The sequence below is a fragment of the Myodes glareolus genome, chromosome 13 (assembly GCF_982192425.1).
Source record: "Myodes glareolus chromosome 13, mMyoGla1.1, whole genome shotgun sequence".
Lineage (NCBI taxonomy): Eukaryota > Metazoa > Chordata > Mammalia > Rodentia > Cricetidae > Myodes > Myodes glareolus.
In genome coordinates this window covers 66084158-66110999 of record NC_142038.1, presented here as the reverse complement: position 1 = coordinate 66110999, position 26842 = coordinate 66084158, and the positions used below count along the sequence as shown (strand labels likewise).

Here is a 26842-nt window from a genome sequence, read left to right as displayed (position 1 = left end):
AAAAAAGAAAGAAATCAGAGAAACACAACCCTCTACAATAGCCACAAATAACATAAAATATCTTGGGATAACCCTAACCAAACAAGTTAAAGACCTATATTATAAGAACTTAAAGTCTTTAATGAAAGAAATTGAAGAAATGTCAGAAAATTGAAAAGTCTCCCATGCTCTTGGATAGGTAGGATCAATATAATTAAAAGCCAATATTACCAAAAGCAATCTACAGATTCAATGCAATCCCAATCAAAATCCCAGTACAATTCTTCACAGGCATTGAAATTAACAGTATTCAACTTCATATGAAAAAACAAAAAACCCAGGATGGCCAAAACAATCCTGTACAATAAAGGAACTTCTGGAGGCATCACCCATCACCATCCGTGAAGTTTTACTATAGAGCTATAGTAGTAAAAATAGCTTGGTATTGGCATAAAAACAGATGCGTGGACTGATGGGATCAAATTGAAGATCCTATTGTTAATCTACACACATATGAACAACTAATTTTTGACAAAGAAGCCACAATTGCACAATAGGGAAAAGAAAGCAGCTTCAACAAATAGTGCTGTCATAACTGAATGTTGACATGTAGAAGTGTGAAAATAGATCCATCTCTATCCTGGATATTCACAAAACTTAAATCCACATTTGGACTTGACCTCAGCATAAATCCAGTTACACTGACCCTGATAGAAGAGAAAGTGGGAAGTAGGCTTGGATGCATGGGCACAGGAGACCATTTCCTAAATATAACATCAGTAGCACAGACACTGAGAACAACAATTAATAAATGGAACCTCCTGAAACTGAGAAGCTTCTGTAAGGGAAAGGACATGATAAATAAGACAAAACAATAGCCTACAGAATGGAAAAAGATATTCATCAACCCCACATCTGACAGAGGGCTGATTTCCAAAATACATAAAGAACTAAAGAAACTAGACATCAAAATATCAAATAATCCAATTAAAAAATCGGGTACAGCTCTAAACAGAGAGTTCTCTACAGAAAAAACTCAAATGGCCAAAGGACATTTAAAGAATTTCTCAACATCATTGCCATTAGGGCAATGCAAAAACAAAACAAAACAAAAACAACTCTGAGATACCACCTAAGATCAAAAACACTGATGACAGTTTATGCTGGAGAGAATGTGGAGTAAGGGAAACACTCCCCCACTGTTGGTGGGAGGACAAACTTTTACAGCCACTTTGGAAGTCAGTATGGTGGTTTCTCAGAAAATTGGGAATCTATCTACCTCAAGACCTAGTAATACAGTAACTTTTGAGCATATACCCAAAGGATGCACAATCATACCACAAAGACATTTGTTCAACTATGTTCATAGCAGCATTATTAATAATAGCCAGAACCTGGAAACAACCTAAATGCCCCTCAACTGAAGAAAGGATAAAGAAAAATGTGGTGCATTTACACAATGGAGTATTAATCAGTGGTTAAAAAAAATGACATCTTGATACATGCAGGGAAATGGATGGGTCTAGAAAAAAAATCCAGAGTGAGGTAACTCTGATCCAGAAAGACAAACATGGCTTGTACTCATTCCTAAGTGGGTATCAGAAGCAAAGCATAGGATAACCAGGCTCAATGCACAATCTCAGAGAAGCTAGGAAAAAAAGAAGGACCCTAAGAGGAACACACATAGAGGGCCCCGGCAAAGGGAGCTAGGTAAGATCTCCTGGATAAACGGGAAGGGGAGTAGAAGGGAGGGAATGGAGGGTGAAAACATGAAGACTCCAGATGACTGCACTGGGGGAGGGACAAAGAGGGGGAACAATGAAAGAGACATCTTGATAGAAAGAGTCATTATGGGGTAAGGGAGAAACAAGGTGCTAGGGAAATCAACAAGGATGACCCCAGCTAAGACTTCACTATTCACACCCTCTTCACTACTGCTAGGAGTCTTAACTGGGGTCATTCTGTTTGAGTTCCTGTCCTAACTTCCTTCAATGATGGACTACAATGTAAAAGTATAAGCCAAATAACTCCCCAACCTGCTTTTGCTTATGGTGTTTCATCACAGCGATAGAATCCCTAACTAAGACATTTTCTCAGTGTCATGCATGTGCATTATCAGCATCAATTCCAGCAGGACAAGAACATATCTAGTGAGAGAGTGAGACAGGGAACCTCCCAAGGGAACCCTCACCTGCACTCAGCTGTATTGTCATGGACAGTGCAGATTCCGCCATTCAGACACTCAACCTCTGAGCAGGCATTGTGGATGGTCGAGGTGGGGACTGCGTCTGGGGTGGTCGACGTAGAGTTGAGGTGAGCTATGTCTGCAGAGGGAAGGGGAGAGTATGGTGGAAATCAGCTTTTGCGTTACTTGTCATAGGACAGAGATAACACTCAGAGTTCAGGCTTGTGACAAAAGTATGTGATCTTGGTGCATGATCCCCAGCATTCCTGTGCAGTCAAATGAGAATCAGGCAAAGGTGGAGGGTGACTTTTGGTGGCAGACTTTATGTCGATCTCCAGAATCCATGTTTAAGAAAAAGCGATATGAGGTCATGCATCGTTAAAGTCTCAGCACTGGAGACCCAGGGAGACAGGCGGATAATGGGGTTAGAGACCAGCCAGCCAGCCTACCAGGTTAAAGTGAGAGACTGTCTCAAAAAACATGGTGGGTGGTGGTGTCTAAAGCAGCCACTGGTAGACACACATACACACATACACACACACACACACACACACACACACCCCAAGTGAGGGAGCTGGGTGACAATTGCCATGCTTGGCTGGCACTTGGAGATCTGAGGGCCAAACTCCTGCCCAGGGTGTTGTGTTTCCTGTGTGAGGAAATAAGATAATACATTTCCAGCCTAAAGATTTCAACTGTTATTCCATAATACAGTAAATAAATGTTTAACTCTATAACATTAGATGTTTCAAATTAAGCTATTTTCATATTTCTAATCACTGATACAAAAAAGTTCCCATCTGTGTCCAGTTCCTCCCACATCCTATAACATATCTAAAGACAAACCCCAGAAGAACACAGCAAACAACCAATGGCTACAACAAGGTGCAAGCTCCCATCAAACTACTGATATTTCTATACCTTCAACAGTCAGTAGGATGTAAACATCATCTCCTTTGATGAACTCCCTGCTCTTCAGCCTCTCGTAGGTTATAAAGGTCCAGGTTCCATAACCTATGCTTCTGTTATACTGAGTCCCATTAGGGAAGAGAGCCACATTTCCCACCTTGGAAGGCCTGTCCCAGAAATAGTCTCCATTACCTAAAAAAACAATTTATATTAATAGGCTGTGTTTAACATCATCATAGCTTTCAGTGGTAGGAAAGGCCAGGCCTTGAGATACCCGCAGAATGAAGCTGAAGAGAATTAATTAATGCCATTTACCTGTGATGTAGCCCTAGGCAAGTCACTGTAACTTTTTCATTCACCCTGCACCTCAGTAAATGAGATTGCTCACCAGCGAGAACCAAACCCTCGACCAGTGGTTCTCAAGCCCCCCAATGCTGCGACCCTTTAAGACAGTTCCTCATGTAATCCTAAAATTACTTTCACTGTTACTTCATAACTGTAATTTTGCTACAATTTGAATCATGATGTAATATCACTGTTTTCTGATGGTCTTAGGCAAACCCTGTGAAGGGTCATTTGACCCCCCCTCCAGGGGTTGGGACTCACAGATTGAGAACTGCTGCTCTAGACAATGAGTTGAGAACTACCAGGTGGGGATATCACCCCTATGTATGGTGTCTGTTACAAAAACCCTTCTGTCTGGTGGGATCAAGCCTCAGCAGCCTTAGGGACTGCACGAACTGCACTTGGTCCTTTAAGGCAGTGACTAGCTGAGAGTTTCCTATACAAGCAAAGAACAATTAATCTCATAAACTGAACTTAGTGGTATTTAGTGACATCCGGAGGAATGTGTTGGAAAGAATGAAATATTCTGAATGTTTAAACCCTCCAGTTTCTGTTATGTTTTTTTTTTCGATCAGATTCACTCACATTTTTCCTATGTCATTTTGATCCATCCTTGCAATTTATAAAATTCCTTTAATGATATTTGCTTTCCCATAATTCTATGTTTCCATCTAGTCAGTTTGCAGGGACAAAAGATTGGTGAAATTCCAAGTGTGATCATGGCTCCCTGGGTGATGACTCTTTTTGAGACTTGGAATGTTGCCACCATTGGTGACAACCCTCTACGGTGCATTACCAAGATGCCACCATCCACTTCCATGCTGTTGCCACCAGAGTCCCAGCATCTCCACTCTGACTGAAAACCCTCTTCTCAAGAGCTGATTGTTTCCCACAATGCCAGCAGTGTGACCAAGGCAGCATGGGCGAATAAAACTCAAGGTCAGAGGAGCTCTCCCTCCCCACAGCCTTCCATATTGACCTCTCCTAATTCTCCTGACGAATCTATGGGGCTATTTTTCCTGCCTTGGTTTAACAGCCAAGAACAGTGGGACTTCAGGAAGGTTTTTCTTCAGGATCACAGAGCTAATGGGATTAGCTAATCTTGAATTAGACCCAAGCATGCCAGCCTCTAAAGCCAACAGTCCTTAGCCAATACCTAGAATGCAGGGATGATTAACTCCCAGTGTCGCAGTCTTTGCTAACATGCCTAACAGCCTCTGCTGGAGACTGTCTTCCACAATTGAATCCTTTTTCTAAAGCTGAAAATCTTCACTTCGAGGCTGAACTTCCATAACTAACCAACGGTGCAATCTCTCATTCCCCAAGGACCATCCCTCCTTGAACAATGATCAAGTCCCTAGCCATGAGGAAAATAAGAAGCTACAAACCATCGTTCATCGTTGGGTCTGTAGTTATACTCAGCTCGTTGGACATACGCTTCCGGATGTCAGGATTTTGATCCAAGAGTGTCATTGTGGCTTGTTGCCAGGGACACGGCCACTGTAATTGATCATCATTGGCACCAGAGATCAGGTAGAAATAAATCCCCACTCTGGTTGAGGAATTCAGATCCAGGTAAACCTGATAAGCATAGCCTTTAGGAGAATAATATGGAGGACTGTACACATCTGCATTCTGGCTGCCAAGAAGTTGTGTGAAATTCTGTATGCGCCATATATGGTGAGGACACCTGGTTTCTGAGAGATTGATGTCATCGATAGACAGACCACCCGCTGATGATTCAGAGCCTGTGAGTCCTTCAAATAGCACTCGGAATTTTTCAGTCACTTGCAATGTTACGTAGTAAAGTTGCCAGCTCCCAATGGGTATTTCTGTAGAAAGAGTCACTGTTTTAAGGGTGATGAAGAACTATGAATTCCTTGCTGACATGGTCATTGTTAGAATTCTATACTTCAAGGGGAAATAATAGTTGGGGAGACAATGACAATTATGGATTTGGTGAATGGCTTCTCAATTCTTTATCTCAGGGCATTGCTGCAGTTGGACTGTCCACTGGGTATTTAATGTTTACATACCTGCTCTCAGATAGCTCACCCAATAGGGTAAGTACCCAATCACTGAGAGCTACATTTTGTTTACCAGTTACCTGGCATTCCATGTTAGTTAACAGTTAAACCATATTAACACCTGTGATTTGCTGGTACTCTCATAAAGATTTTTTATGTATTTATAACATAACTGGAATACTTAAATTTCAGTGGAATTTAAGCAGAGTTAGACAGGAATCTACAAGCCAAGGAATCCACATCCTGTTCATTCCCAGTGACTAGGCGTTTCGTTACAAGTGCTTACCCGACAGTGGCAACCCCCTTTGCTACCATCCACTTCCTTCCTGTCTTGAACATATAGCTCACTGCATGGGGAGATTTTTAGCTCATTGAAGCTAGAAATGTGAGGTGAGTCTCTCTTTCAGTCATAGGATACCTTTGGTAATAGGGAAGCTGGGAAGGGAAAGTCAAGCTACCATCTACCCCTACTCCAGTGAGAAGCGGTGTGCGGAAGCACTTCAGGAGCCCCCGTGACAACAGGGCAGAAAGTCATGCAAACTGTCAGTTCACACTGGAGGGAAGCTCGACTATATCAGCACTCAATGACAATTAAGACTTCCTGGAAGTAAACTGTAAACATTCAGATCACAGAAAATGCTACTGCCCATGGATAGATTCCAGACCGAACAAACCCTCCCATCTACATTTGAAGGTTTGGCTTCAGTATGGTTCTTCCTCCCCGTGAGGCCCAGAAGGACTCACAAGCAGTGTTGGGTGACTGTATTTTATTCATAGGCATAGGTTGTTCATCGGGCAGATTTACATCCCAAACATGGACATTGACACACACACACACACACACACACACACACACATATACTTTAATATTTGCGATAACATACATATTAATCCTTAGTGTTCTTCCTTTACTATCAACCCTCCCCATGTCACCCAGAGTTCACAGTGTGTTTTTATTACTAACCGCAGTTCCAGAGACCAGCTATGCTTTCTAAGTAAGTATCACAAAGGACCCTCATTTTATCTTCCTTAAAAATAAGATGGACAAGTTCTATTGAAAGCCGGTGTTTTCACCCCCTGCTCTGCCACAGGTAGCCACAGTAATTGAAGAGGTCTCACCTGCATCCAAACTGCGAGACTGTGGATACTGTACCTTGTATTTCTCTCTGTAGGGTTAAAACCCCGTCTGGGTGGCCTGCAGTGTACTCCCGGGTGTAGATTTTCACTTGGTTGTTTTCACTTCCACTGTTGTACAGGTAAAATTCCAAGCACTGAAACCCTCTCTTGGGGTACAGCAGTCTGCTCTCCAGCATTGCTGTGTCCCCCACATTTGCAGAGCTGGTGTCGAAATGCATGAAGAAGCCAGAATCTGTTGCGGGCACAGAAGTGCAATGGGAAGACAGCAGAGCTCTGGGCTCAGGCTGCTTTCTTTAGTGTTGGCTGGGTTCCCACCATGCATGGATGCTGTAGCCTGGTTTGCCCCAGAGTTCATGCATGGGGATAACTTTCAAACTTCTATGTTGAGGGCATTTGGAAGTGGGATCTTTGGAGGTGACAGAATAATATGAAGTCATGAGTGTGAGCAGTTGTGGCTTTTTCAGAAGAGACGAATCAACAGATTGCTCTGTGTGACCATGTGGTGACCCTTGCCCTGGGAAGCAGCAGAATGTTCCTCTACAGCTGACAAGCAGACACCAGGTACCCTGCTCTTAAACTCTCCCATGTCCATAACCATAAGAAAGTGATATTTTAAAAATAAAGCACCCAGTCTTAGGTACTCGGGTATAGCAAGAGGAAACAAATGGAACAGGACATTATACTGGGCATTATGTTGCAGTTCTATAAGCAGGGAGTTTGCAAATGAGACATAGTTAGACACCCTTTCTCTTATGTCAGCTTCCAAAAACAGGAAGAATTTGGAAACACCTAGACTGGAGCTTCCTGTCATCATTGTAGGTATTTTGGTACCCAGGACACACAATTGCATCCAGCTAGGATTCTCTGTGCAGTGACTCACAGCCCAGCGGTGCTCATTTGTCTCCTACATCCTGTGACGTGTGAGAGGAGACAACAGAGCCCCTGGAACAAAAGTGCATGCAGGAGGTGCATTGCGGTTCTTCTCCGCATAGGTACTGAGGGAGACCTCAGAGAAGCAAGCTGTGAGATGTAGAACGCAAGCTGTTCTGAGTGAGTAAGACAGAGAAATGGCATCCCATTACCATGCACAAGTCTCAGTCCTTCGGAGAAACTGAATGGGCTACCAATAATAATTCGGATAGAGGAGATGTGAAATTGCTCAGTGGTTAAATGCACCTAATGTGCTTGCAATGGACCAGAGTTCCATTCTCAATACCCAATGTTAGGCAGCTCTCAGGTGCTTGTAACTGCAGAGGATCTAAGGCCTCTGTCCTCTAAGGGCACCTGCACTCACATGTGAACACCCCCAACCTCACACACATGCACATAGTTTTGGATAATTAAGATAGATTATCTTAAAACCAACAACAATTACAATAGAAATGAGAGATTAATCACCCATCTTTCAGACTGAAGAAGACGGCTGGAGCCACTGATCCTGAAATCCGTTACCTGTGCACTGGCCCATATTGGAGTGATCATTCTCTGGGCCCCCGGGGGCCTGTGATACCCTTTGCCAGTCAGCATTGTCCCCTGCACCTTGGATCATGCCACAGATATTTTCTAACTCAAAATCACAGGAGTCCAGAAAACTCAGTGAAGATGCTACAAAAACAAAGAAGGAATCTGATGTGAGCGTTTGCTCAACACAGAGACGTAAGTGGTCAAACCTGAGCTAGTCACAGAGCTATGAGGAGTGTCACAGAAAAGGGACCATCTGGTTGACTGTGCGACCTGCTGACTGGAAGACACTTCTCTGCCTGAAGAAGCCCAAAATGAGCTTAGTTTGCGAGTGTGAATTCCCAGACCACACCAACCCTTTTTTTCTCATCTTTTTGTGGAAAACTGAGTCAATATTCCTCCTGTTAGTCAAACCTTAATGCCACAGCAAATGTTATTTTGTCTCACCTACGGGACAACTGCACATTTCATTATGGCTTAAAAGAGGCTTGAATACAGAAACGGTCTGCACTGGAATTAGCAAACCCTTCATCAGTCAGCATGGGGCTCATTTCTGCAAGGACTCAGGCTGCTTTACTAAATCTCAAGGCAAACTCTGTAAGAAGACAAGTGCTGAAAATGGCTAGTAGATTGGGACCTGGGTGATGTTCTGATTTTTTAAAAATCAAACTTTTATGATCTCAGAGACCCCAAAGGTGTCCAGAACATCCCTTATCCAGCAAGGAGAGGTCATTTCAAGGTGCCCATCACTTACAGCAGTTGTACAGCCGATTCAGCTTCAACACATCATAGTCACTGAAGTCCAATTGTTGGCCAATCACATCTTCAAAGTCTGAGATCTTTGTGACAATGGTGGGCTCTGTTCCATTCTGGAAAGCCGTTTTACTGTAGTGCATGACCGAGGTGTAGTCATAGGGTACATTCAGGGTATCTGTTACACTGTCACTGAACATGTCGAAATTGTATTCTCTGCCTGAATATATTTTAATAAATTATTTTATATTCGTAAAATGAAGCTGCTTTTACTACACACTCTAAACTGAGAAATAGAAAATGTAATAGAGCAAACTGTGTGCACATTGTCTCCTGAGTGTCCCGTGTTCCAGACACCCCTGTCTTTGGACCGGCTATCATGCAAAACTGTGATAGCAACAGTCAAACCAACAACTTGACACTTCCAGTTCAGCCAAAAGTCTAATTTCTATTGACTGCTGTTAGCAAGGAAGATTCTATGAAACTGTGGAAACATTCAGAGTCACCGGCCAGCAATGGTGATGGTTTAATATGCTCACAGCAGACAGGGTAAAAGGAGGACTTTAGGGAGTAAACTAAAATGGGACCCTGCATTGATAACATGGCCAAGAGTCATTAGAAAAGATGGACATCATTGAGGACTCAAAGGTTACTGGGATTCTTGCACTTGCATTTCAATTACAATGACTATAGTTCATAACAGCACATATTATTATAAAATTACAAATAAGTGTCTTTGCAACAAATGTCTTCTCACAAAAAAATACTTCATGAAATGACAGGCATGGTGACTGAGTTTATTTTAATGAGGCTCTAAATGTGGTATTTTATTAACATGTCCATAGCAGAATATCACCTTGTTGCCCATATATGTATATAAAGATAATGGTAAAGTCAAAATGTTATTTTTTAAGCCACCATGAGCTCCAAAGACAATCATTTTGAAACATTATCCTGAGTGTATTTAGAGAAGACACCAGGCTGCTTAGCATCCTTCTTTTGGACAACTGATTGTAATTTGATATCAGATGAATTTGTAGACACAGTCAAGTATATCTGGTATCAAAGCACAGACACCCACTGCCAGGCTGGTCCTGATGCAAACATCCTCAGAAAGTTGACCTATAACTAAGTATATAATAGAAACATACCTGATAGAATCCTGTCCCAAACTATAGTGACATAGTCATCTCGGTCATAACGAGACTGCTCATGCAAGAATCCCAGGGCGTGGAGAAATTCATGCTGAACCGTTGCTATTCTGTCACAGTTTTCCCCGATGGACAGCTCCTGCTTCCCAACATGCCAGTTCCCCACTGAAGACCAGCACCTGATGAAGAGTGTGCAGACCATGGACAGGCTGTTTGCACGAGGAACGCGAGGTCACAAGACAGAGGCCTCACTACCTAGACCACTTGTTTAACTGTGTGTCCTCTTGCTGAGTGTGGATATGGAACTTCTCTCAGCATAAACAAACCTTGCAGAACAGATAGTTTTGAGAGAACTTCCTTGGCACCATACCCTGCACAGTGAGAAGTCAGCCGTGCTCACCCTGGGAATCTCAACCCTTCCTAAATGGGCATTGCTATGCCCTTCACCACGAGTTGTTTTGTTTCCAAATTTCATTGTTTATCTCTGTGAGTGTTTGTCTAGGTCTAAGTATGTGGTTGGTTACCCCAGAAGTCATAAGAGGGAGTTGAACCCCTGTAACTGGAATCACAAGTGGTTGTGAGCCAGCTAACATGGATGCTGGGAACAGAGTGCAGTTCCCTACAAGAGCATCTAGGGTCTTAACCATTGAGTTATCTCGTCAATTAACAGATAGGAGTTTTATAGGGACAACAACCACTCAGAATCACTGTGTTCAGATTAATGATACTGCCACCTTTCAAGTAATAAGACTTACTCAGCTAAGATGGATTCACACACTCTGTACAGTACATTTTACTAGCAGGGAGAATAAAGAATATTCAGTTGTAAATGAGATGAAGTTCACAGAGCTATAGGATTAATGGTATCCATTCACGCTATTTATTGACTTTGGTAGTCTGGTTGCATGTATGAAACCATTTTCAATTTTCTTACGTATTTTACTGTATGTTCATCTGTGTACACATGTTTGTACAGGTGTGTATACATGTGGAGGCCAGAAGCATGTCTTCCTCAGTTGCCCTCCACCTTACATTTTGAGACAGGGTCTCTCACAGAACCTGACTAGGCTGGCTTGCCAGTGAAGTCAATGAATCTGTCCCTATCTCTCCAGTAAAAAGTTATCTCATCTAGGTTTTTCTCAACTGGTGCTGGGGATCTGAACTCAGGAGGTCTTCTGGCTTTGCAGCAAGGATTTCAGCAACTCAGCCAGTACCAGGTTGACTGCTCCTTCCTTCCTTTTCTTTTTTTCTTTCTCCCCCTTCCTCCTTGTTACTTCCTACATGTTCCTTTTCATAATACAGTGACCCTAACTCAGGGAGGGACACATACCAGGCAGGTCCTCTAATACTGTAAAAAAAAAAAAAACAAACTTCATTTTATGGCTAGAGAAACTAGGTCTAAAGGTCATACTCTGCCAAGATAGTAAAGGAAGTTGTGGCCCCACCTGAAGGTCCAGACCTTGAATGTTCCTTGGAGAACAATAGCCACCTCAGAGCCTTATTGGATAACCGTTGAACTTACCCACTGCCCTTGAACACTGATATGTAGTTAGCTTCTCCAGACCAGGGCTTGAAGTCGATGCACGTTTTTAAGCGGTAGCGCTCGAAGGCTTTGAGGATAACTCCTTTAGCGTTCATTTCTGACGGAAGACAAAAGTGTGCACTTAGATTCTTAAAATAAGGTCACCACATCACTGTCTTAGAGCCAGGTGGAAACAGGGCCCCATAGTAAAGCTCTGAGAGGAGACCTTCATCCTTCTGAGAAGCAGAACATGTGTGAAAGCATCACAAACTGCAGAGACCTCTACCAGGGTAAGCTGTCCACTGACCATGTGTCTTTACTACCACAGGCCTTGGCTAAGTTTGGGTCATTTGTAGAGTGCTTGACCTGGCTCATGTCAGCAATCCTTGTCAACCCAAGGATGAAGCAAGTTCCTAAAAAGTCCCAGCATCTCAGCAAACATTGGAGTAGTTCCTTTTTTTTTCCTGCTTTTTTCAAGACAGGTTTCTCTGTAGCTTTGGGGCCTGTCCTGGAACTAGCTCTTGTAGCCCAGGCTGGTTTCAAACTCACAGAAATCTGACTGCCTCTGCCTCCCGAGTGCTGGGATTAAAGGCGTGCGCCACCACCGCCTGGCATTGGAGTAGTTTCTGAGACCTACATGTGACGAGGTTCCTCTGAGTCCACATGTACACTGTGGCACATACATAAACAGAATAGATAAATAATGTCATTTAAAAATACAACAAGAAAAATGCAATACCTTAAATTAAAGAAACAGAAAAACCTAGAACACCATAGTTGCAATTATATAAAAATTTGTTTATTTGAATTGGAGAATCTATGCTGAATTCTTCCTTTTCTTTTCTTTTCCTTTCTTTTCTTTTCTTTTCTTTTTTGAGATAGGGTTTTCTCTCTGTAGTCTTGGAGCCTGTCCTAGAACTCACTCTGTAGACCAATCTGGCCTGGAACTCACAGAGCCCTGCCTACCTCTGCCTCCCAAGTTCTGGAACTAATAGTATGCGCCACTGTAGAATTCACCCAACTCCATGCTGAATTCTTCCTATCATGTTTTCTAAACAGTTGTTCCCTAGGCTGAGCTGCACATCCCCGCACTCAGTACCCTCTTCTTGGTCCCTCACTAAGACCCAGGTGTCTGTGGAGAGCCCTGATGTGTGTGATGCACAAGGACTGCGTGCCAGACACAGTTTCTACCAAGTGAGCTTCAGCCCTAACTCAAGAAATGCTTGTTTTTTTTTTTTAAGGAGGATCGTTACAAGTTTATCAGTGTGAAAAGGATGAATTCATAATAATAACCATGTAAAGACAACATTTTTCTCTCAACTAGTGATTTCCATTCTGCTACCATAGTTCAGCTTACCGTTTGGTTTATAATAGTCACACCTCATTCCATAGGATTTGAACTATACAATTGTGTAGTTCAGACAAAATATCTTCAAGTTTGCTTTGAAATGATGCAAGGAAAGAATAGATCAAGATTTCATGTTTACGGAAAACCATACTGCAGCAGTTGACCAATATAAATGGTTCTTAATACTTGTTTATTCTGTTTTATTCAGGTAATAGCGCTAAGATTCCCAGCGACTGTTCCCCTGTACTCGCCTTCTGCTAGTTTTCTGCTCTTTAGGTAAAACATCTCAACATCAACAAATTTATGGCCACTGTTTCTATCAAATAGTGATACACCAAAATCCCAATTCTCATGAATTTTAACATATTCACAGGATATTATTTAACCGAAGACTAAAAAACTGTGCCTTAACGTTTTTAAAAAAGACAGCCACATCAGTTTAATTACATATGTGATACTACCTATCCAATTTATTAAAATTATAACAAAGAAAATAATGAACTCCAAAACTTCGGCTGTGCGTGGAGAAGACACTATGAAGACACAAAGACTGCCTTGCAATACAAAGTACAGATTCCTTCTATACAGATGGAGAAATAAAGGACAATTCTAGTTATCTAAGGTCAAGTAACTGTATACATTTTACCTACACTTTTGTGCACTGTCTTCATATGGATGGGACTGTTTTTCTACTTGAGCCATTTGTAACCAGAGCAAAAGTAATACAAAGTGTTAAAGTTCAGTATAACATACAAAAGCAGACATACTAATTCTATTAGGAATGTATGGTGTTACATTTTATGGTCTACAATTATGTTTAGGGATCACACAGACATCGATTACTGCTTTGAGGGAAATGTATAAATTTGTAGCAAAGCTTTGTAGTTATAAAAACATCCACCAAAGAATGTGCAAATTTAAAGTTTATTCTACCTTTCTGTCATATTTCTGGATTCTTTACCAATGTTACATGAAGAAAAAAAAAAACAAAAGCAAAACTGAAATCAGAATCAGTAATGTTATCAAGGAGGGAAGCAAATCAATTAAACTCTAGCAGCCATCAGCAAGAGCCCAGCAGGGAGCATGCTGTGGAAGGACACCGGGTTGCTGGAAAACTGAAAAACACGCTCCTGCATGGAGTGCAGCGGAAGCAGACCTTCTCCTGCTATGGTAACGAAATGCAAGTTCTTTTTCGAATACCACGGCAAAGCAAATGTGTGTATTATGGTAATTCTAACCAGCTGTCACAGTGTGGGCCACATCTGCGGGCAGATTCTGGGGTGGCGTATACTGCAATTCTTTGACTGGGATAGTGGACACAGTAGCAAAAATTGGGGAGTGAGGGGGGAAAGAAATGAACACAGAGGTACAAGACAAAGGCGGATGAGACTTCTCTTATATCTTAGCAACATTCAGATGGAATCAGACTTCAGTGCAGTCCACTTTGCTTGAATGAGGCTTTGTTTCAGCTCCCAATCTCGATTGCGTGACTCTGTCCCCTGTGAGAACACTCAGGTGTCTTCTTAAACAACAAACCTGTTTTTAGTAGTGGAGCCGCTCCTTGTAGCTGTGTCTGCCTGGGACTGATAACCAATCGCTATCTTTGGAGAAAGTCCTGCCCTTTTCCTTGTGTACCTTCCTAGGTGTGTGACTGCGGCTCTGCCCTCACACACAGTAGTCCATTGTTGCTACCTTATCACCTTCTGCTCTGACACTGACAACAGCTCCACGTGGCATCGCTGAGGTCATCAAAAGGCACAGCAGTGTCTCTAGACATGCTTGATTCTTAAGAGACATTATTTTTCATATTTCCCCCAAAGGATGTTTTTCAGACTCATATTCGTCAGAGGCACTGCTTCTTCAATTCACAGAGAAACTGAGCTCTTTACAGTTGAGCCAGGCTGGTATATGTTCTTTGTGTCTCTCTGTCAGCTCTCTCTGTCTGCCTCTCTATGTCTGTCTTTATGTCTCTCTGTCTGTCTCTGTCTGTCTCTCTGTGTCTACCTCTTTCTCTCTCTGTTTCTCTCTCTCTGTCCCTGTCTGTCTCCGTCTCTGTCCATCTCTCTTACCCTGGTCAGGTCTCGGGCTCAGGATCATCTGCCTTTCCTCCAGAGGATGACTGGAATGACAGGTATGTCCTACCACACCTAGCTCATAACTAAATTTCTTTTGTATGATAAGCTTTTTTTTTTTTAGTTTTGTATTAGATTCTTTTGACTATCCCCACCCTTTTCCTTTGTGTGTGTGTATTGTGCACACGTGTGGGCATGTGGCATGTGTGTGTGCATGTGGGTAGAAGCTGTGGGAACTCCTTCAGCCAATAGCCTTTAAGATACCAACCCACATTGGGCATTGTCTCATGTACTGTAAATGCAGATGAAAAGAATGTGTGGTCCTCTTGGCTACTGATTCAGTTCCAGTTCGTACCATGTGCAGAGGATTGCAGATTTTTACTCTTTCTGTGAGTTTATCCCAAGATAAATAAACCTTTGTTATACTCTATTTTGGTCTATTGTGGAACTCTTTTGTATGCCAACAAATTAGCGCCCAACATAGCAGAGTCCATGCCATTGTTGGACCCTGCCCAGAACCCTGTCCGTGGCCGTCTCCCACCCTATGCAGCAAAACTACCACTCCACAGCTGAACTACCCTCCTGGCTCACAGCTTCACCATTTGGCTGGCCTACTGCATGGTGACTTGGCAATTTCCTGCCGCCTTTGCTCATTTGGCTTGGTACTGCCTACTAAGTGGTTTTTTTTGCCAAAGCTCCTCTGCAACTTCTGCCAGACCTGCTCTGATCAGGTCTAGCTTTGACTCTCGGAGCAGGGGCTGCTCTGGCTTGCATTTCCAGTTTGGATCTGCAAATGTCTGGCCCAAGCTTTGACCAATAATCTCACTGCTCTCAACTTCCTGCCAGCTCTGGGTTCCTTGATATTCTGCCCAACTCAAACCTCTGAATGCAGATTTTAAGTAATTGACTAAATTTGTTAATAATTCAAGATAATATCTATAAAGAGGAGAAGATAACATTAAAGGAAAAATTTAAAACCTTAGAATCACATGTGTAGAATGATTAGAAGATTTGAATTGATTGAGGAATTTGTCAGAACTGATAATCAAGGAGAAGAGGCATAGGCAAAGGATTTAGCACCACCAGTACCTCTCAGACTCAGAAATGACTTACCAAGAGTTTTTAGCTACTTATCATATTATTTTCTCCAAAAAGCGGGCAAATATTCAATACCCAAATGGATATAAAGAATTGTAAATGGAAACCTATAGGTATGAAAGAACTACAAGAAATTAAGCAAACAGTAATATCTTATGGCATACATTCACTATTTGTTAGGAAGATGGTAAAGACGGGTTTCTCAAGCATTTTTTAAAAATAATCTCAGTGGTGCTAGCAGATGGGCTACAGTTATGGTGGAAGTGCTATTGGAGAGAGGAGGATAAAGCTCTAGAATAGCAAGGTAGAGTTAAAGGGTTTGAGGCTTCCCAAGGTCAAATTCTTGGCAAGGGCCGTTATGCTGATCCATGGAGTCAAGCTATTTACAACAATCACATCTTGTCTCTATGCCACACAAGAGCCTTAAATGCTTGGAACAGGATTCAAGAACCATGAAGCATAATTGAATCATATACTAAGGCCATAAAAGGCCCAAGAGAACCCTTTAGTGACTTTTTACAAAGATTAACTGAAGCTGTACAAATAGGGGTAACAGATCTAGAAGCTAGACAAATACTTTTTGAATCTCTGGCTTTTGAAAATGCCAACTTAGAATGCAAAGAGATACTTGGACCTTTAAAGATCAGATCAGCACCAATGGCTGAATGAATTCTGCACACAGTCAATGCTGAGTCCTTTGACTATAACACTGAGGCTTGGGTAGGAGAAACAATTTCCAAAGATATGAAGAGACATCAAAATCCTAAATGTTTTAATTGTGGTAGAATAGGACATCTGAGAAGGTATCCCTAGAAATAATGTTTCCTCTGGGAATGACAAAATAGAAGGTGTCAATCTTCTGGATTATGTGGAAGATGCAGCAAAGGCTGACATTGGACCAATGAATGCAGATCAACAAGAAAAAGACAAGGCAACCGTTACCATCAGGAAATTCCTTGGGGGGCCTCTCACAAGCCTCCAGATCAGACGTGGTCCAGTCATTCCCAATCACTGTGGAGAACATGTCTCCCCAGGAAAATTTAAAAATCCTGTGCCTGTTGTAAAAAACCATACTGGTGGGGCTGGAGAGATGGCTCAGAGGTTAAGAACACTGGCTATTTTTCCAGAGGTCCTGAGTTCAATTCCCAGCAACCACTTGGGTTGCTCATGGTGACTCACAACCATCTGTAATGAGATCTGGCGCTCTCTTCTGGCCTGCAGGCAGACATGCAGATAGAACACTGTATACATAGCAAATAAATAAAGCTTAAAAAAAAACCCACACTGCTCTGAATGAAAGAATAAACATGGAGGATGGATTAAAAATTCTAGTATAAAATAAAAAACGTATATTTCGGCCAACTTCTATAAATGATCAAAGACCAAAGCTGAGAGTACGAATAAATAACATTGGTTACTGGATATGGGTGCGGATGTAACCAATATTACTTCAGAATCTTGGCATTTGAATTGACCTCTTCAGGAGTGTGCACAGGATGTGGAGTCTGAGGATAATCTCAGAACTCATCCTCCATGACTCCTCTACCTTAATCATTAAGGGAAGTTCTCTCAATCAAACTCAGAGTTTCCAATATGGCTAGTCTCCATAGCCACCTTGCCCTGGGGTTCCTCAGTTACAGTCGGTTCCTATACACAGAAAGCGTTTATATGATTTCCAAATTCCCATCCTCATGCTTGTCATCTCCCCAGCCCTTTTCTGACCTTTTAATAATTTGCTACTAAGCTAGGAACTATATATTTTTTGAAAAGATAAAAGATAGTGGACTCTTGTTAACACCTAGACTTGGCAAAATAAAATCTTGGCAAAGCCATTTTGTATAAATTTTTTGATTGGTTATTTTGTGAATTTTACTTATTTTTACACCCTGTGCTGGAACTAAGGCTGTGGGACTGGCTCAATAGTTAAGCTTTTGTACTGCTCAGCTAGAGGACTGAAATTCGGTTCCTAAAATCTACATGCAATGACTCCAAGCAGTTAACGGGGATTCAGTGTCTCCTCTGGCCTCTACCAGCACTGCAAACATGAGGTATTCACTCAGCAGATACACACGCATACAAATACCTAGAAGGAATAAACACGAATCTGTTTTTATAATCATTTATGATCTAGTAGTGACCAGTGGTATTGCATCTGCTAGCGTGCCCAAGGCCTGGATTCTACCATTAGCTCCACAAGGAATAAATAAATACCTAAAACTGAGCAAATGTTGCTTTAAAAGAAAGACTTTTGGGGCTGCAGAGATAGCTTATGGTCAAGAGCAAGCATTGCTCTTCCAGAGGACCCAACCTGAGTCCCCAGTGCATGCCGGGGGTTCACAGCTGACTGTAACTCCAGTTCCAGGGGATCCAGCACTCTTCTCTGTCTTCCACAGAACTACACTCACACCACAGACACACAGAGAGGGGCAGGAGAGGAAGTGTGAGGGGAGGGAGTGAGAAGGGGGGATGAAGGAAGAAAAGAGAGAGGGTAAAAGAAAGAATATAAATTAAAAATAGCAATAAAATCTAGAGCAAGCCTTATTAAAACCAAGAGTGTTTCCTTAATCTCTATGTTTGAACTAAGGCAATGCCCGGGGTGGTGGCTTGGAATGGAACTTTCCATCAAATATTCCAGACTCCTTGGGTATAGGGGTGTTAGGGGCTGAGGCGATGCTTCTAACCAAAGCATTCAACACAAAGTAGGTAATCTCCATCAAGGCTGACTGAATTATTCTTAAATTGGTCAAAACCCAACACATATTCAGGCTGAATTATTTAAGATCTTTTAATTCTACATTTTGCTTATTTTTTTTAAAAAAGTGAATGTATATAGCTATGCAGAGAAACAACAAAAGTCTTAGCACCACACGAGGCTGTTCTGGTAGACGTTAATCTATCACCTCAAGAACACACAGTAGCTGTGGATGCTCCAAAGTGCGTACTAACCCAAGCTATCATCTAGAACATACGGAATGGTATGTGGCCATCTATAGATGTCTCCAATGATGGAACTCTTCCCTTGTGGCTGTCAAAAATAAATGTAAAAAGGATCAGTTAGGCAAACTAGACAAAGTCAATCAATAATCAATCTGGAAATAAGTGGAGTTTATAGTTCTTGCTGTTAGCTCAAACCAATGGGGCATGAGTCTGAATTTTGACCATAACTTAATAAAGTTTATGGAAATAACTAATTAATTTATATATTTAACATGAAGCTAAAGAAGAAATGATACTCAAAAAAGATTGCTGGAAACTACACTGTAAGTACTGTTAGATGTTTAAATATTAAAAACACATAAGAGCAGGCTGTTGATATCTCCATAGTTAAGGCTGCCTGCTGCCCTTGAAGAGGATCCAAGTTCAGTTCCCAGCACCCACATCAACAACTTGCAACTGCCTGTAACTCTAGAGGATCCATTGCCCTCTTCTGGCAACCATGAGCAACTGTATGCATGTGGTACACATAACCTCATGCAGGCTCAAACACACAGGCACACACAGAATAAATATGGTACACATAATTTCATGCCAGCTTACACACAGAATGCATATGATATATATATATATATATATATACACAAAAGCAGGCTCACACAGATACACACACACAATGTACATATGATATACATAAATAAAAACACAGGCTCACACATGTACAAATAAATAAGTGAATATACAGAAGGAAAGTGATAACTAAACCAAACTTTAAAAATATGCATCTCAGAAAAAAAAAGAAGACATAAGATGGATGAAAATTTTCAAATTTTTCTGAAGGAGGGCCTGGAGAGATACCTCAGCTGTTTAGAACACTTGCTGTTCTTGCAGAAGGCCCAATTTATTCCCAGAACCCATGTGGTAACTCAAAACCACCCTTAATCCCAGTTCCAGGTGACTCAAAGACCTCTTAAGGCTCCATTGGCCCCAGACACACACACGATACAGAGATACATGCCAGCAAAACACTCATACATATAGGATAAAGATAGATGAATAAAAAATACTTGTAAAGTAATTTAAACATTATAAAGAAAATGAATGATGTTTTATTAGTGTATCTACTCTGGCAATATAGCAAATGTCATCCCAGGCAACAGAAATGCCTGGGGAGTAAATGCAGCAAGGGCCTCAAACTTGAAAAGCAGGTGCTTTATCCACTGAGTCATCCACAGCCACCCATTCAGAAGATAACTTTACTATGGGAAATGGGCTTCCAGGAGGAAAAGATAATGGAGAGGGAAATGCAATATTTGAAACAGAAGGACGAGTTTGAAGGCTGTGAGAAACGTACAAGGAACCAAAGGACAGGGCTTGGATTATGATGCTGGGGAAAGTGTATGACTCAGGAGAGTCATAGACAGGATGGCAGGGAGCGCTAATGGGCTGGGAAGCGGTGGGGATAGCTTAGGCGCAAATGGAACTCCTGAAGTTTTCATGAGTGAAGCAATGATGAACATCTGGAGAGGAAGATTCTAGGGGAGGATGCTCGTGGGGAAGGTCAGAGGACATCTGACATTTGCAGTGTCTTATAGACATTCAGATACAGTGTACCAAGGGAGCCTGGGGCTCAGGGACAAGGCAGGACTAGAGTCACCCACTGACAGTCCTCGGTACTTGTGTGATGCCCTAGCTCAGGTGAGAAGAAGAATCAGAGGGAAAGGAGGGTCCAGGACCAGGGGGAAGCTTTCAGTGGCATCTCTCTCCGCATTTCCCTTCCTTCTCTTCTTCCTAGGCTGTCATCTTCTCTCCCTTCCATGCCTTCCTCTTCGTCCCTTCCCCCCTTTCCTCCATCCTTAATTCCTCTGTGTTGCTCACCTACTCTCCCCCTCTCTTTTCCTCTTCTCTTCCTTTCCCTCCACTTTCTCCACCTTCCCTCCTTTTTCCTCTTCCTCTCCTGCCCCTCCACCTCCCCTTCTTTTTGAGCTATTGGGATCAAACTCAGCAAGAGCCTCATTACACTGTATCCCCAGCTTCAGTTTGAGTTTTTGTGATAAGATTGGGTAGCCCAGGCAGGCTTTGCACCTACAGCTGTCCTGCTTCAGCTACCTAGCAGTATGCCAGGCCTAGCTCACGGCTCTGCTTCTTCAAGGAGGGCCTGAGAGATGAGTCTCTGATATGGAGTACAAGGGAGTGACTGCAGAGTTTTGGGGGAAATTGTGGGATTTTGCAGATCACTAAGCTCTGTCGGATGTCTGTGTCCGAGGCCATGTATATTGTAAATTATGAATGATCTTGTTAATTTGTCTGGTTTTGTAAGTTTACATAAACTTACAAAATAATTCCGATATTAGAATTACAAATACATTAAGTATCTCTGTTTGACTCCAACACCTACAAATGGATAACTAAGTTCTTAAATTTTTAAAAATGTGGCAAACAAACAATGATGTCTTGATTTTCTTTTTAAAAAGTGCCTAAGACACTGAACTTTTATTTGTTGGTTGGTTATTTGGTTGGTTTTGCTTTGTTTTTTTTGGGACAGGGTTTCACTGTGCAGTCCTGGCTGTCCTGGAACTTACCATGTAGACCAGGCTGCTTGAACTCAGAGACCCACAAGCCTCTGCCTGAGTGCTGGGATTAAAGGTGTGTGACAGGTCACCATGTCCAGTAAGATACTGAAGTTCTAAAACCCCTTACTCTGCACGTACATCTACACATATATTCAGCGTGGTGTCATGACAGCTATGTCAGGACCAGCACTCGAAGAGCTGCTTTGGGAGAACTCATTCTTGATCTCACCATTTGAAGTGATGGGGGAGGGGGGAATCATAATAATAGCATTACTACTATTTCTTTTGATAAAAAGATTGGAGATATTTACAAATTCAGTTTTATTTTGCTTCAACCAGTTAAACCAGTTCTGGTTTTAAATGAAAATTCTTACTGCTACAATCATTAAAATCAGAGACCCACATATGTGAGATAGTGGCCTTCACCGCACAGAAACCTGAGCGATGGAAGATGAAGGTGTAGACATGTGAGTCCTTCGGGGACAGCATCTCAGTGAGTTAGCGCCACCGGCAACAGCATCTTCAGAAACAGTCTCAACAAGCAGCCTGGGCCCATTCATCCTCAGATACTCACAGCTGGCATCCATGATTCACCATGCAAGCATCATTGCAACTCACCTTGAGTCTGATGTCTCCCTCAAAAAGGTTCAGTCCCAAACCTAAGAAAAGAATCCAGATAATTCATGTTATTGAATTGAGTTCGCATACCACATAATAGACGATGTTTTAACAATTCCAAAGGGAGAAGGTTCACAAGATCCCACCCCCAAGGATCTATAGGCAGGTTAATGGTTGCTTTATGTGGAAGAGACATTTTCTTTACCAGTGTAGCCATGTTAAGTTGTAAATGATCCCTCACACCCAGACTTTTGTAAGAAACCCTAATGACACACATCAGTTCCCAAGAGGAGAGAAAAACCAAGAGAGTAGAGTGGGACAAAATGAGAAGAGGGTGGAGATTGCTGGGAGCCTGGGAAACTAGAAGGAAATAGAGAGGGTAATGGGATGGGCAAGAACAAATACATTATGTACGTGCATGAAAATGCCATAAGGAAAGCCATTGTCGTATATAAACAAACCATGATAATAAAACAAAGAAAGGACCTGAAAGACAGTGCAGGCAGTAAAAGGCACCCGCCACCACGCCATGACAACCTGAGTTCGAGCCCTGGGAACCCATATAGTGGGAAAAGAGGACCGACTGGTACATGTTGTCCTCTGACCTCCACACACATACACACTCAAAATAAAAATATTTTAAATAGGGTAGCAAAAAAGAATGAAGAAAAATCCACAAACCTTCATTGATGTTGACTATGTCTCGATCAATTCCCTCATCTATATCTTTGACTGAAATAAGAAAAATACACATTGAACGTTATGTTCATGAGAGGAAAGACGGTCTCATTAATCAAACAATCAGAAGGAGAAAAGTTGTTACCTCAGATTCTAATTTAACTTGCATTGATTAACTGATGGGGACTCTCATTCCTTGAGACCCTCCTGTGAGCCAGACTGGGGACTAGACAGAGGACTTTGGAGGCATACTCTGTCCTCTCCACACCCCTTGGGTGTCAGGTGACTTTAGGAATAACATTGGTCACTCCGTATGTCAGTCACCATAGCTGGGAAGGTGGGAATGAGTGACTAACTTGGAAATGAGGGTCTAACATCGCTCAGCCCGAAAGCCACTTTATTGGTCTTTCTTGTGCTTCTGTTCTTCAGCTGGGCAGATGGGTCCTGGTGAACGGAACCAGCCAGTGTTGACCCAAGTTCATGTCACTGCTGCAGTCACGGTGTCGTCTGCCGGCATTCCACCTGCCGCCTCCTCCATGGGTCAGCACACCTGGTGCTTCTGTCCCTGTCATTCACCCCATAACTTCCTTACCCTGCATGCTAGAGCAAATCTCCAGCAGACTCACCAAAGTTCTCTGGAGCCGGCTGTGAAAAAAACACACAGAAAAGATATTACTATGATACCCATAATATAAACACACAGAAAAGATATTATTGTGTTACCTGTAATATAAATGACATTTTGTTACAATTTTAGATTCCTTTTTAATCATCCTTAAGATTTTTTTATCCATTTGTTCGTTCATTCATTCATTCATTCACTCATTCATTCATTCCTTTATACGGTGTCCATGTGTGACTGACAGAGGAGAACGTGTACCAGTCAGTTCTCTGTGTCCGGTGTGAGTTCCTAGGACTAAACTCACATCATTGAGCTTGGCGGCCAGGGCTGTGTCACCTGCTGAGCCATCTCACTGGCCCCAATTTTGTATTTATTTGTGAACAGAGTCTCTCTTTAGTTCAAACTGGAACTCACATTTCAGTCTGTCTAACCTTGAACTTGCTACAATCCTCCTGCCTCAGCCTCCCAAGCACTGGGGTGACAAGCATGAGCCACAGTGGCTATAACTCACAACCACACAGTTCTTTTTACTAATATGACATATTGTTTTCTTCCATATATGCCAGACAAGCAAGCTGGAGTTTACTTGACATTCTGTCCAGACAGATATTCTTACTTCTTATAGAAACTGAACCGTCCTGTTCAATGAGTTTAAAGATAGAGAAAAAAAAATCAACTTCAAAGCTGGAAAAGAACACAGTGCACAAGACCCCAGCCCTGGCATACACACTCATGTTACATACATATATCATGTAACACTCATGGAGCAGTGCTTTCAAAAGCTCAAAATTTATTTCCAAATAATAACAGAAACTTTTCCTCATACCTCAGGAAAATCATGTTTACTTTCATGTCTCTCCCAAGACTCTACATTCAAAAAAGAATACCAAATCTCTAAGCAAAGGACCAATAGGTAGATTTTTTTCACTTATTAAAAAATACATATGCTTCTCTTTTTTTCTTTTTGTTTGCTTGTTTTTGAAACAAAAAAAAATGTGGATTACAAAATTTCTCAGAGGGCCCTCAGGAGACAGCCTTCAGTAAAGGTCTTGCCATTGCAGGCAAGAAGACTTGAGTTTGACTCCCAGAACTTATAAGAAATCTCTCTGTGTAGCCCTGGCTGTCCTGTAGACCAGGGTGGCCTCAAACTCAGAGATCTGACTGACTCTGTCTCTCAAGTGCAAGAATTAAAGGCTTGTGCCACCAGCACCTGGCTAAAATGCATATATTTTCAAATGATAGGAAGCAAATTACAGAGTTACCTATGCAATATGTAAGTAAAAATTGAAACCAACATCAGAAATTTATTTTGGGGGTGGGTTATGCACAGGTGCATGTGTGTGGGGGGGTGATAATACCGGCCAGAAATCGTCCACAAGTGTTATTCCTCAGGAGCCAGACACCTTAGTTTTGACTCAGAGTCTCTCGCTGGACCCATGGCTCATCAGTAGGCTAGGAGGTCTCATCAACCGGCCTCCAGAAGCCCCACATCTTGGTCCCCCCAGCATTGGCATTAGAAGCACATGCCATCACAGCTGGCGTTTTATATGTGTTCTGGGAGTCAAAGTGAAGTCCTCTTGCTGGCAATGGCAAGCAGCTTACTGAAGGCTGTCTCCCGCAGGTCCTCTGGGAAATTTCATAATCAATCGTTCCTTTATCTTAAACTAGGAAGAAAGTGGCAGAACTGGTAGATAGTCTGTGTGAGTTATGCCTGGGTTCCCTAAGCTAAGTCAATTTAGTTTACCCTCCTGGGTCTCAAATTATTTGTGTAGCATGGTTACCACCCGATTTGGATGAGTGTCATTAAGTTATATGGTACCACGCAAAAACATGCTGTAAAAATGTAGTGTGTGTCACGTAAGTGTAAAGTCCAATTGCATCCAAATACAAACTAACAGCTGAAGTAAAGAATCCTCCGAAATGCATGACAAGACATGGGGATAAATTGCTCAGATGGCTTCCCTAGTTTCGACAGCAAACACCCTAGCTTTCTCATACAGGATCACACACACACACACACACACACACACACACGCTCACACATCATCCCGGCACACGTGCAGAAAGAGATTTCCGAGAAGCTACTGAGCCGCAGTCAAACATGGTGAAACAGCACCTCACACCTTAATTCTCCGTGCATATCTGTACACCATCAGCTCAGTATAACATATTTTAAGTCCAAGTAAAGGGTTTCCTTGGTCACTAGAAATTCTGTCTAAGGCCTTGAACTAGCTTTGGGTACAAACTGCCCATCAGTGTGGGAAGATTAGTTTAGACCCACAGAGATGCAGAAGGGAAACTCCATATTAAACTTTTCAGTGTAGACATTGCCTCTGACATTTCTCCGTCTTCCCCCATGTCCTTACTCTAGTGACAATCAGTCTGCCACTCAGCAGTAACAATGGCTTTCAAAACTCACATTCTCTGTCTTAGCAAAAGAAACCGGTCACACAACAGAGAAAATGAAAGGAAAATACAATTTTCTCTCACAGTCTCCAGACCTCTCTGCCGGGATGACTTCTTATATCCAATACCCTGCCATCACTTGTCCACCAGCAACAAATGTTCATTTAAGATGAAAATTTCAAATACATAAAACAAAACATGAGCAAATGATTATCACTAAATGATTGATATCAATGGGCCCCCAATTTTTTTCTTACCAAGCCAGAAACCAGGAGAAACGTGGCATAAACCAGGAACCAAGGTCGATGCCAGGCATCCATACTGCGACTTCAAGCAGAAAGTTGTGAGCTCTGGCATAGTCATAGCAGAGCTAACTTTTAAAAGCTATTCATCATAACTGTTGGCCTTTGATCCTCATGTTAATGGCTCATCTCCCAAGTCATCTTGTTGCTGTAGTCACTTCCAATCAAGGAGGTAAAGTCCACAGTCATTATCACGCCTCTCTTTTTCCCTCTCTTTGCTGTGCCAACAATAAATTGCTAACACCTGTCACTGGGGTATATTCTCTAATGTATACAGACTGTTCACTTGAGCAAACAGAAACACACACACACACACACACACACACACACACACACGAGCACACAAGGTCGGAGGTTTGGGTCAATTGGTAGAATGCTTGTCTGGCATGCATGTGGCACAGGGTTCACCCCCAACCCCACATACACCAGGCATGGTGGTGCACGCTTGTAACCACAACTCTGAGTAGGTAAAGGAAGAAGGATCTGAAGTTCAAGATCATCTTGGCTAAACAGTGAGTTTGAGGCCAGCCTGGAATTTATTTAAATAATGAAATATCAAGTGTATACTCTTATTCAAATAATTAATATTTATGATGTGCCTTCCATCAGATAGCCTATGTTGCTTTGATGTAGCCAGTTCTGTCCACTGACTCTTATCTGTCATTGAACTAATAAACCTTTGTCGACAATCTATAACTTTGTAAAGTCTAGGAACTATTGAC

At 42.1% G+C, this 26842-nt stretch overlaps 1 protein-coding gene across 4 annotated transcripts in view; it reads right to left on the bottom strand.

Annotated features, from left to right (window-relative positions):
* LOC146891814 (meprin A subunit beta-like) overlaps positions 1-26286 on the bottom strand; it is a 31499-nt gene extending 5213 nt beyond the window's left edge. The window contains exons 1-13 of one of the 4 annotated variants that reach the window (XM_087896228.1): positions 26076-26286; positions 23417-23435; positions 22794-22844; positions 22113-22153; positions 18934-19012; positions 11470-11587; positions 9948-10126; positions 8798-9016; positions 8035-8187; positions 6599-6814; positions 4807-5250; positions 3086-3265; positions 2171-2303 (exon numbers count right to left, since the gene is read on the bottom strand). In XM_087896228.1, the coding sequence (XP_087752354.1) occupies positions 2171-2303; positions 3086-3265; positions 4807-5250; positions 6599-6814; positions 8035-8187; positions 8798-9016; positions 9948-10126; positions 11470-11587; positions 18934-19012; positions 22113-22153; positions 22794-22844; positions 23417-23435; positions 26076-26138 (1895 nt within the window). In that variant the 5' untranslated portion in view covers positions 26139-26286. Of the gene's footprint in view, positions 1-2170; positions 2304-3085; positions 3266-4806; positions 5251-6598; positions 6815-8034; positions 8188-8797; positions 9017-9947; positions 10127-11469; positions 11588-18933; positions 19013-22112; positions 22154-22317; positions 22386-22793; positions 22845-23416; positions 23436-26075 lie in introns of those variants that run through there. The other 3 variants (XM_087896230.1, XM_087896229.1, XM_087896231.1) reach the window with 3 other exon arrangements.
* Positions 26287-26842: the final 556 nt, after the last annotated feature.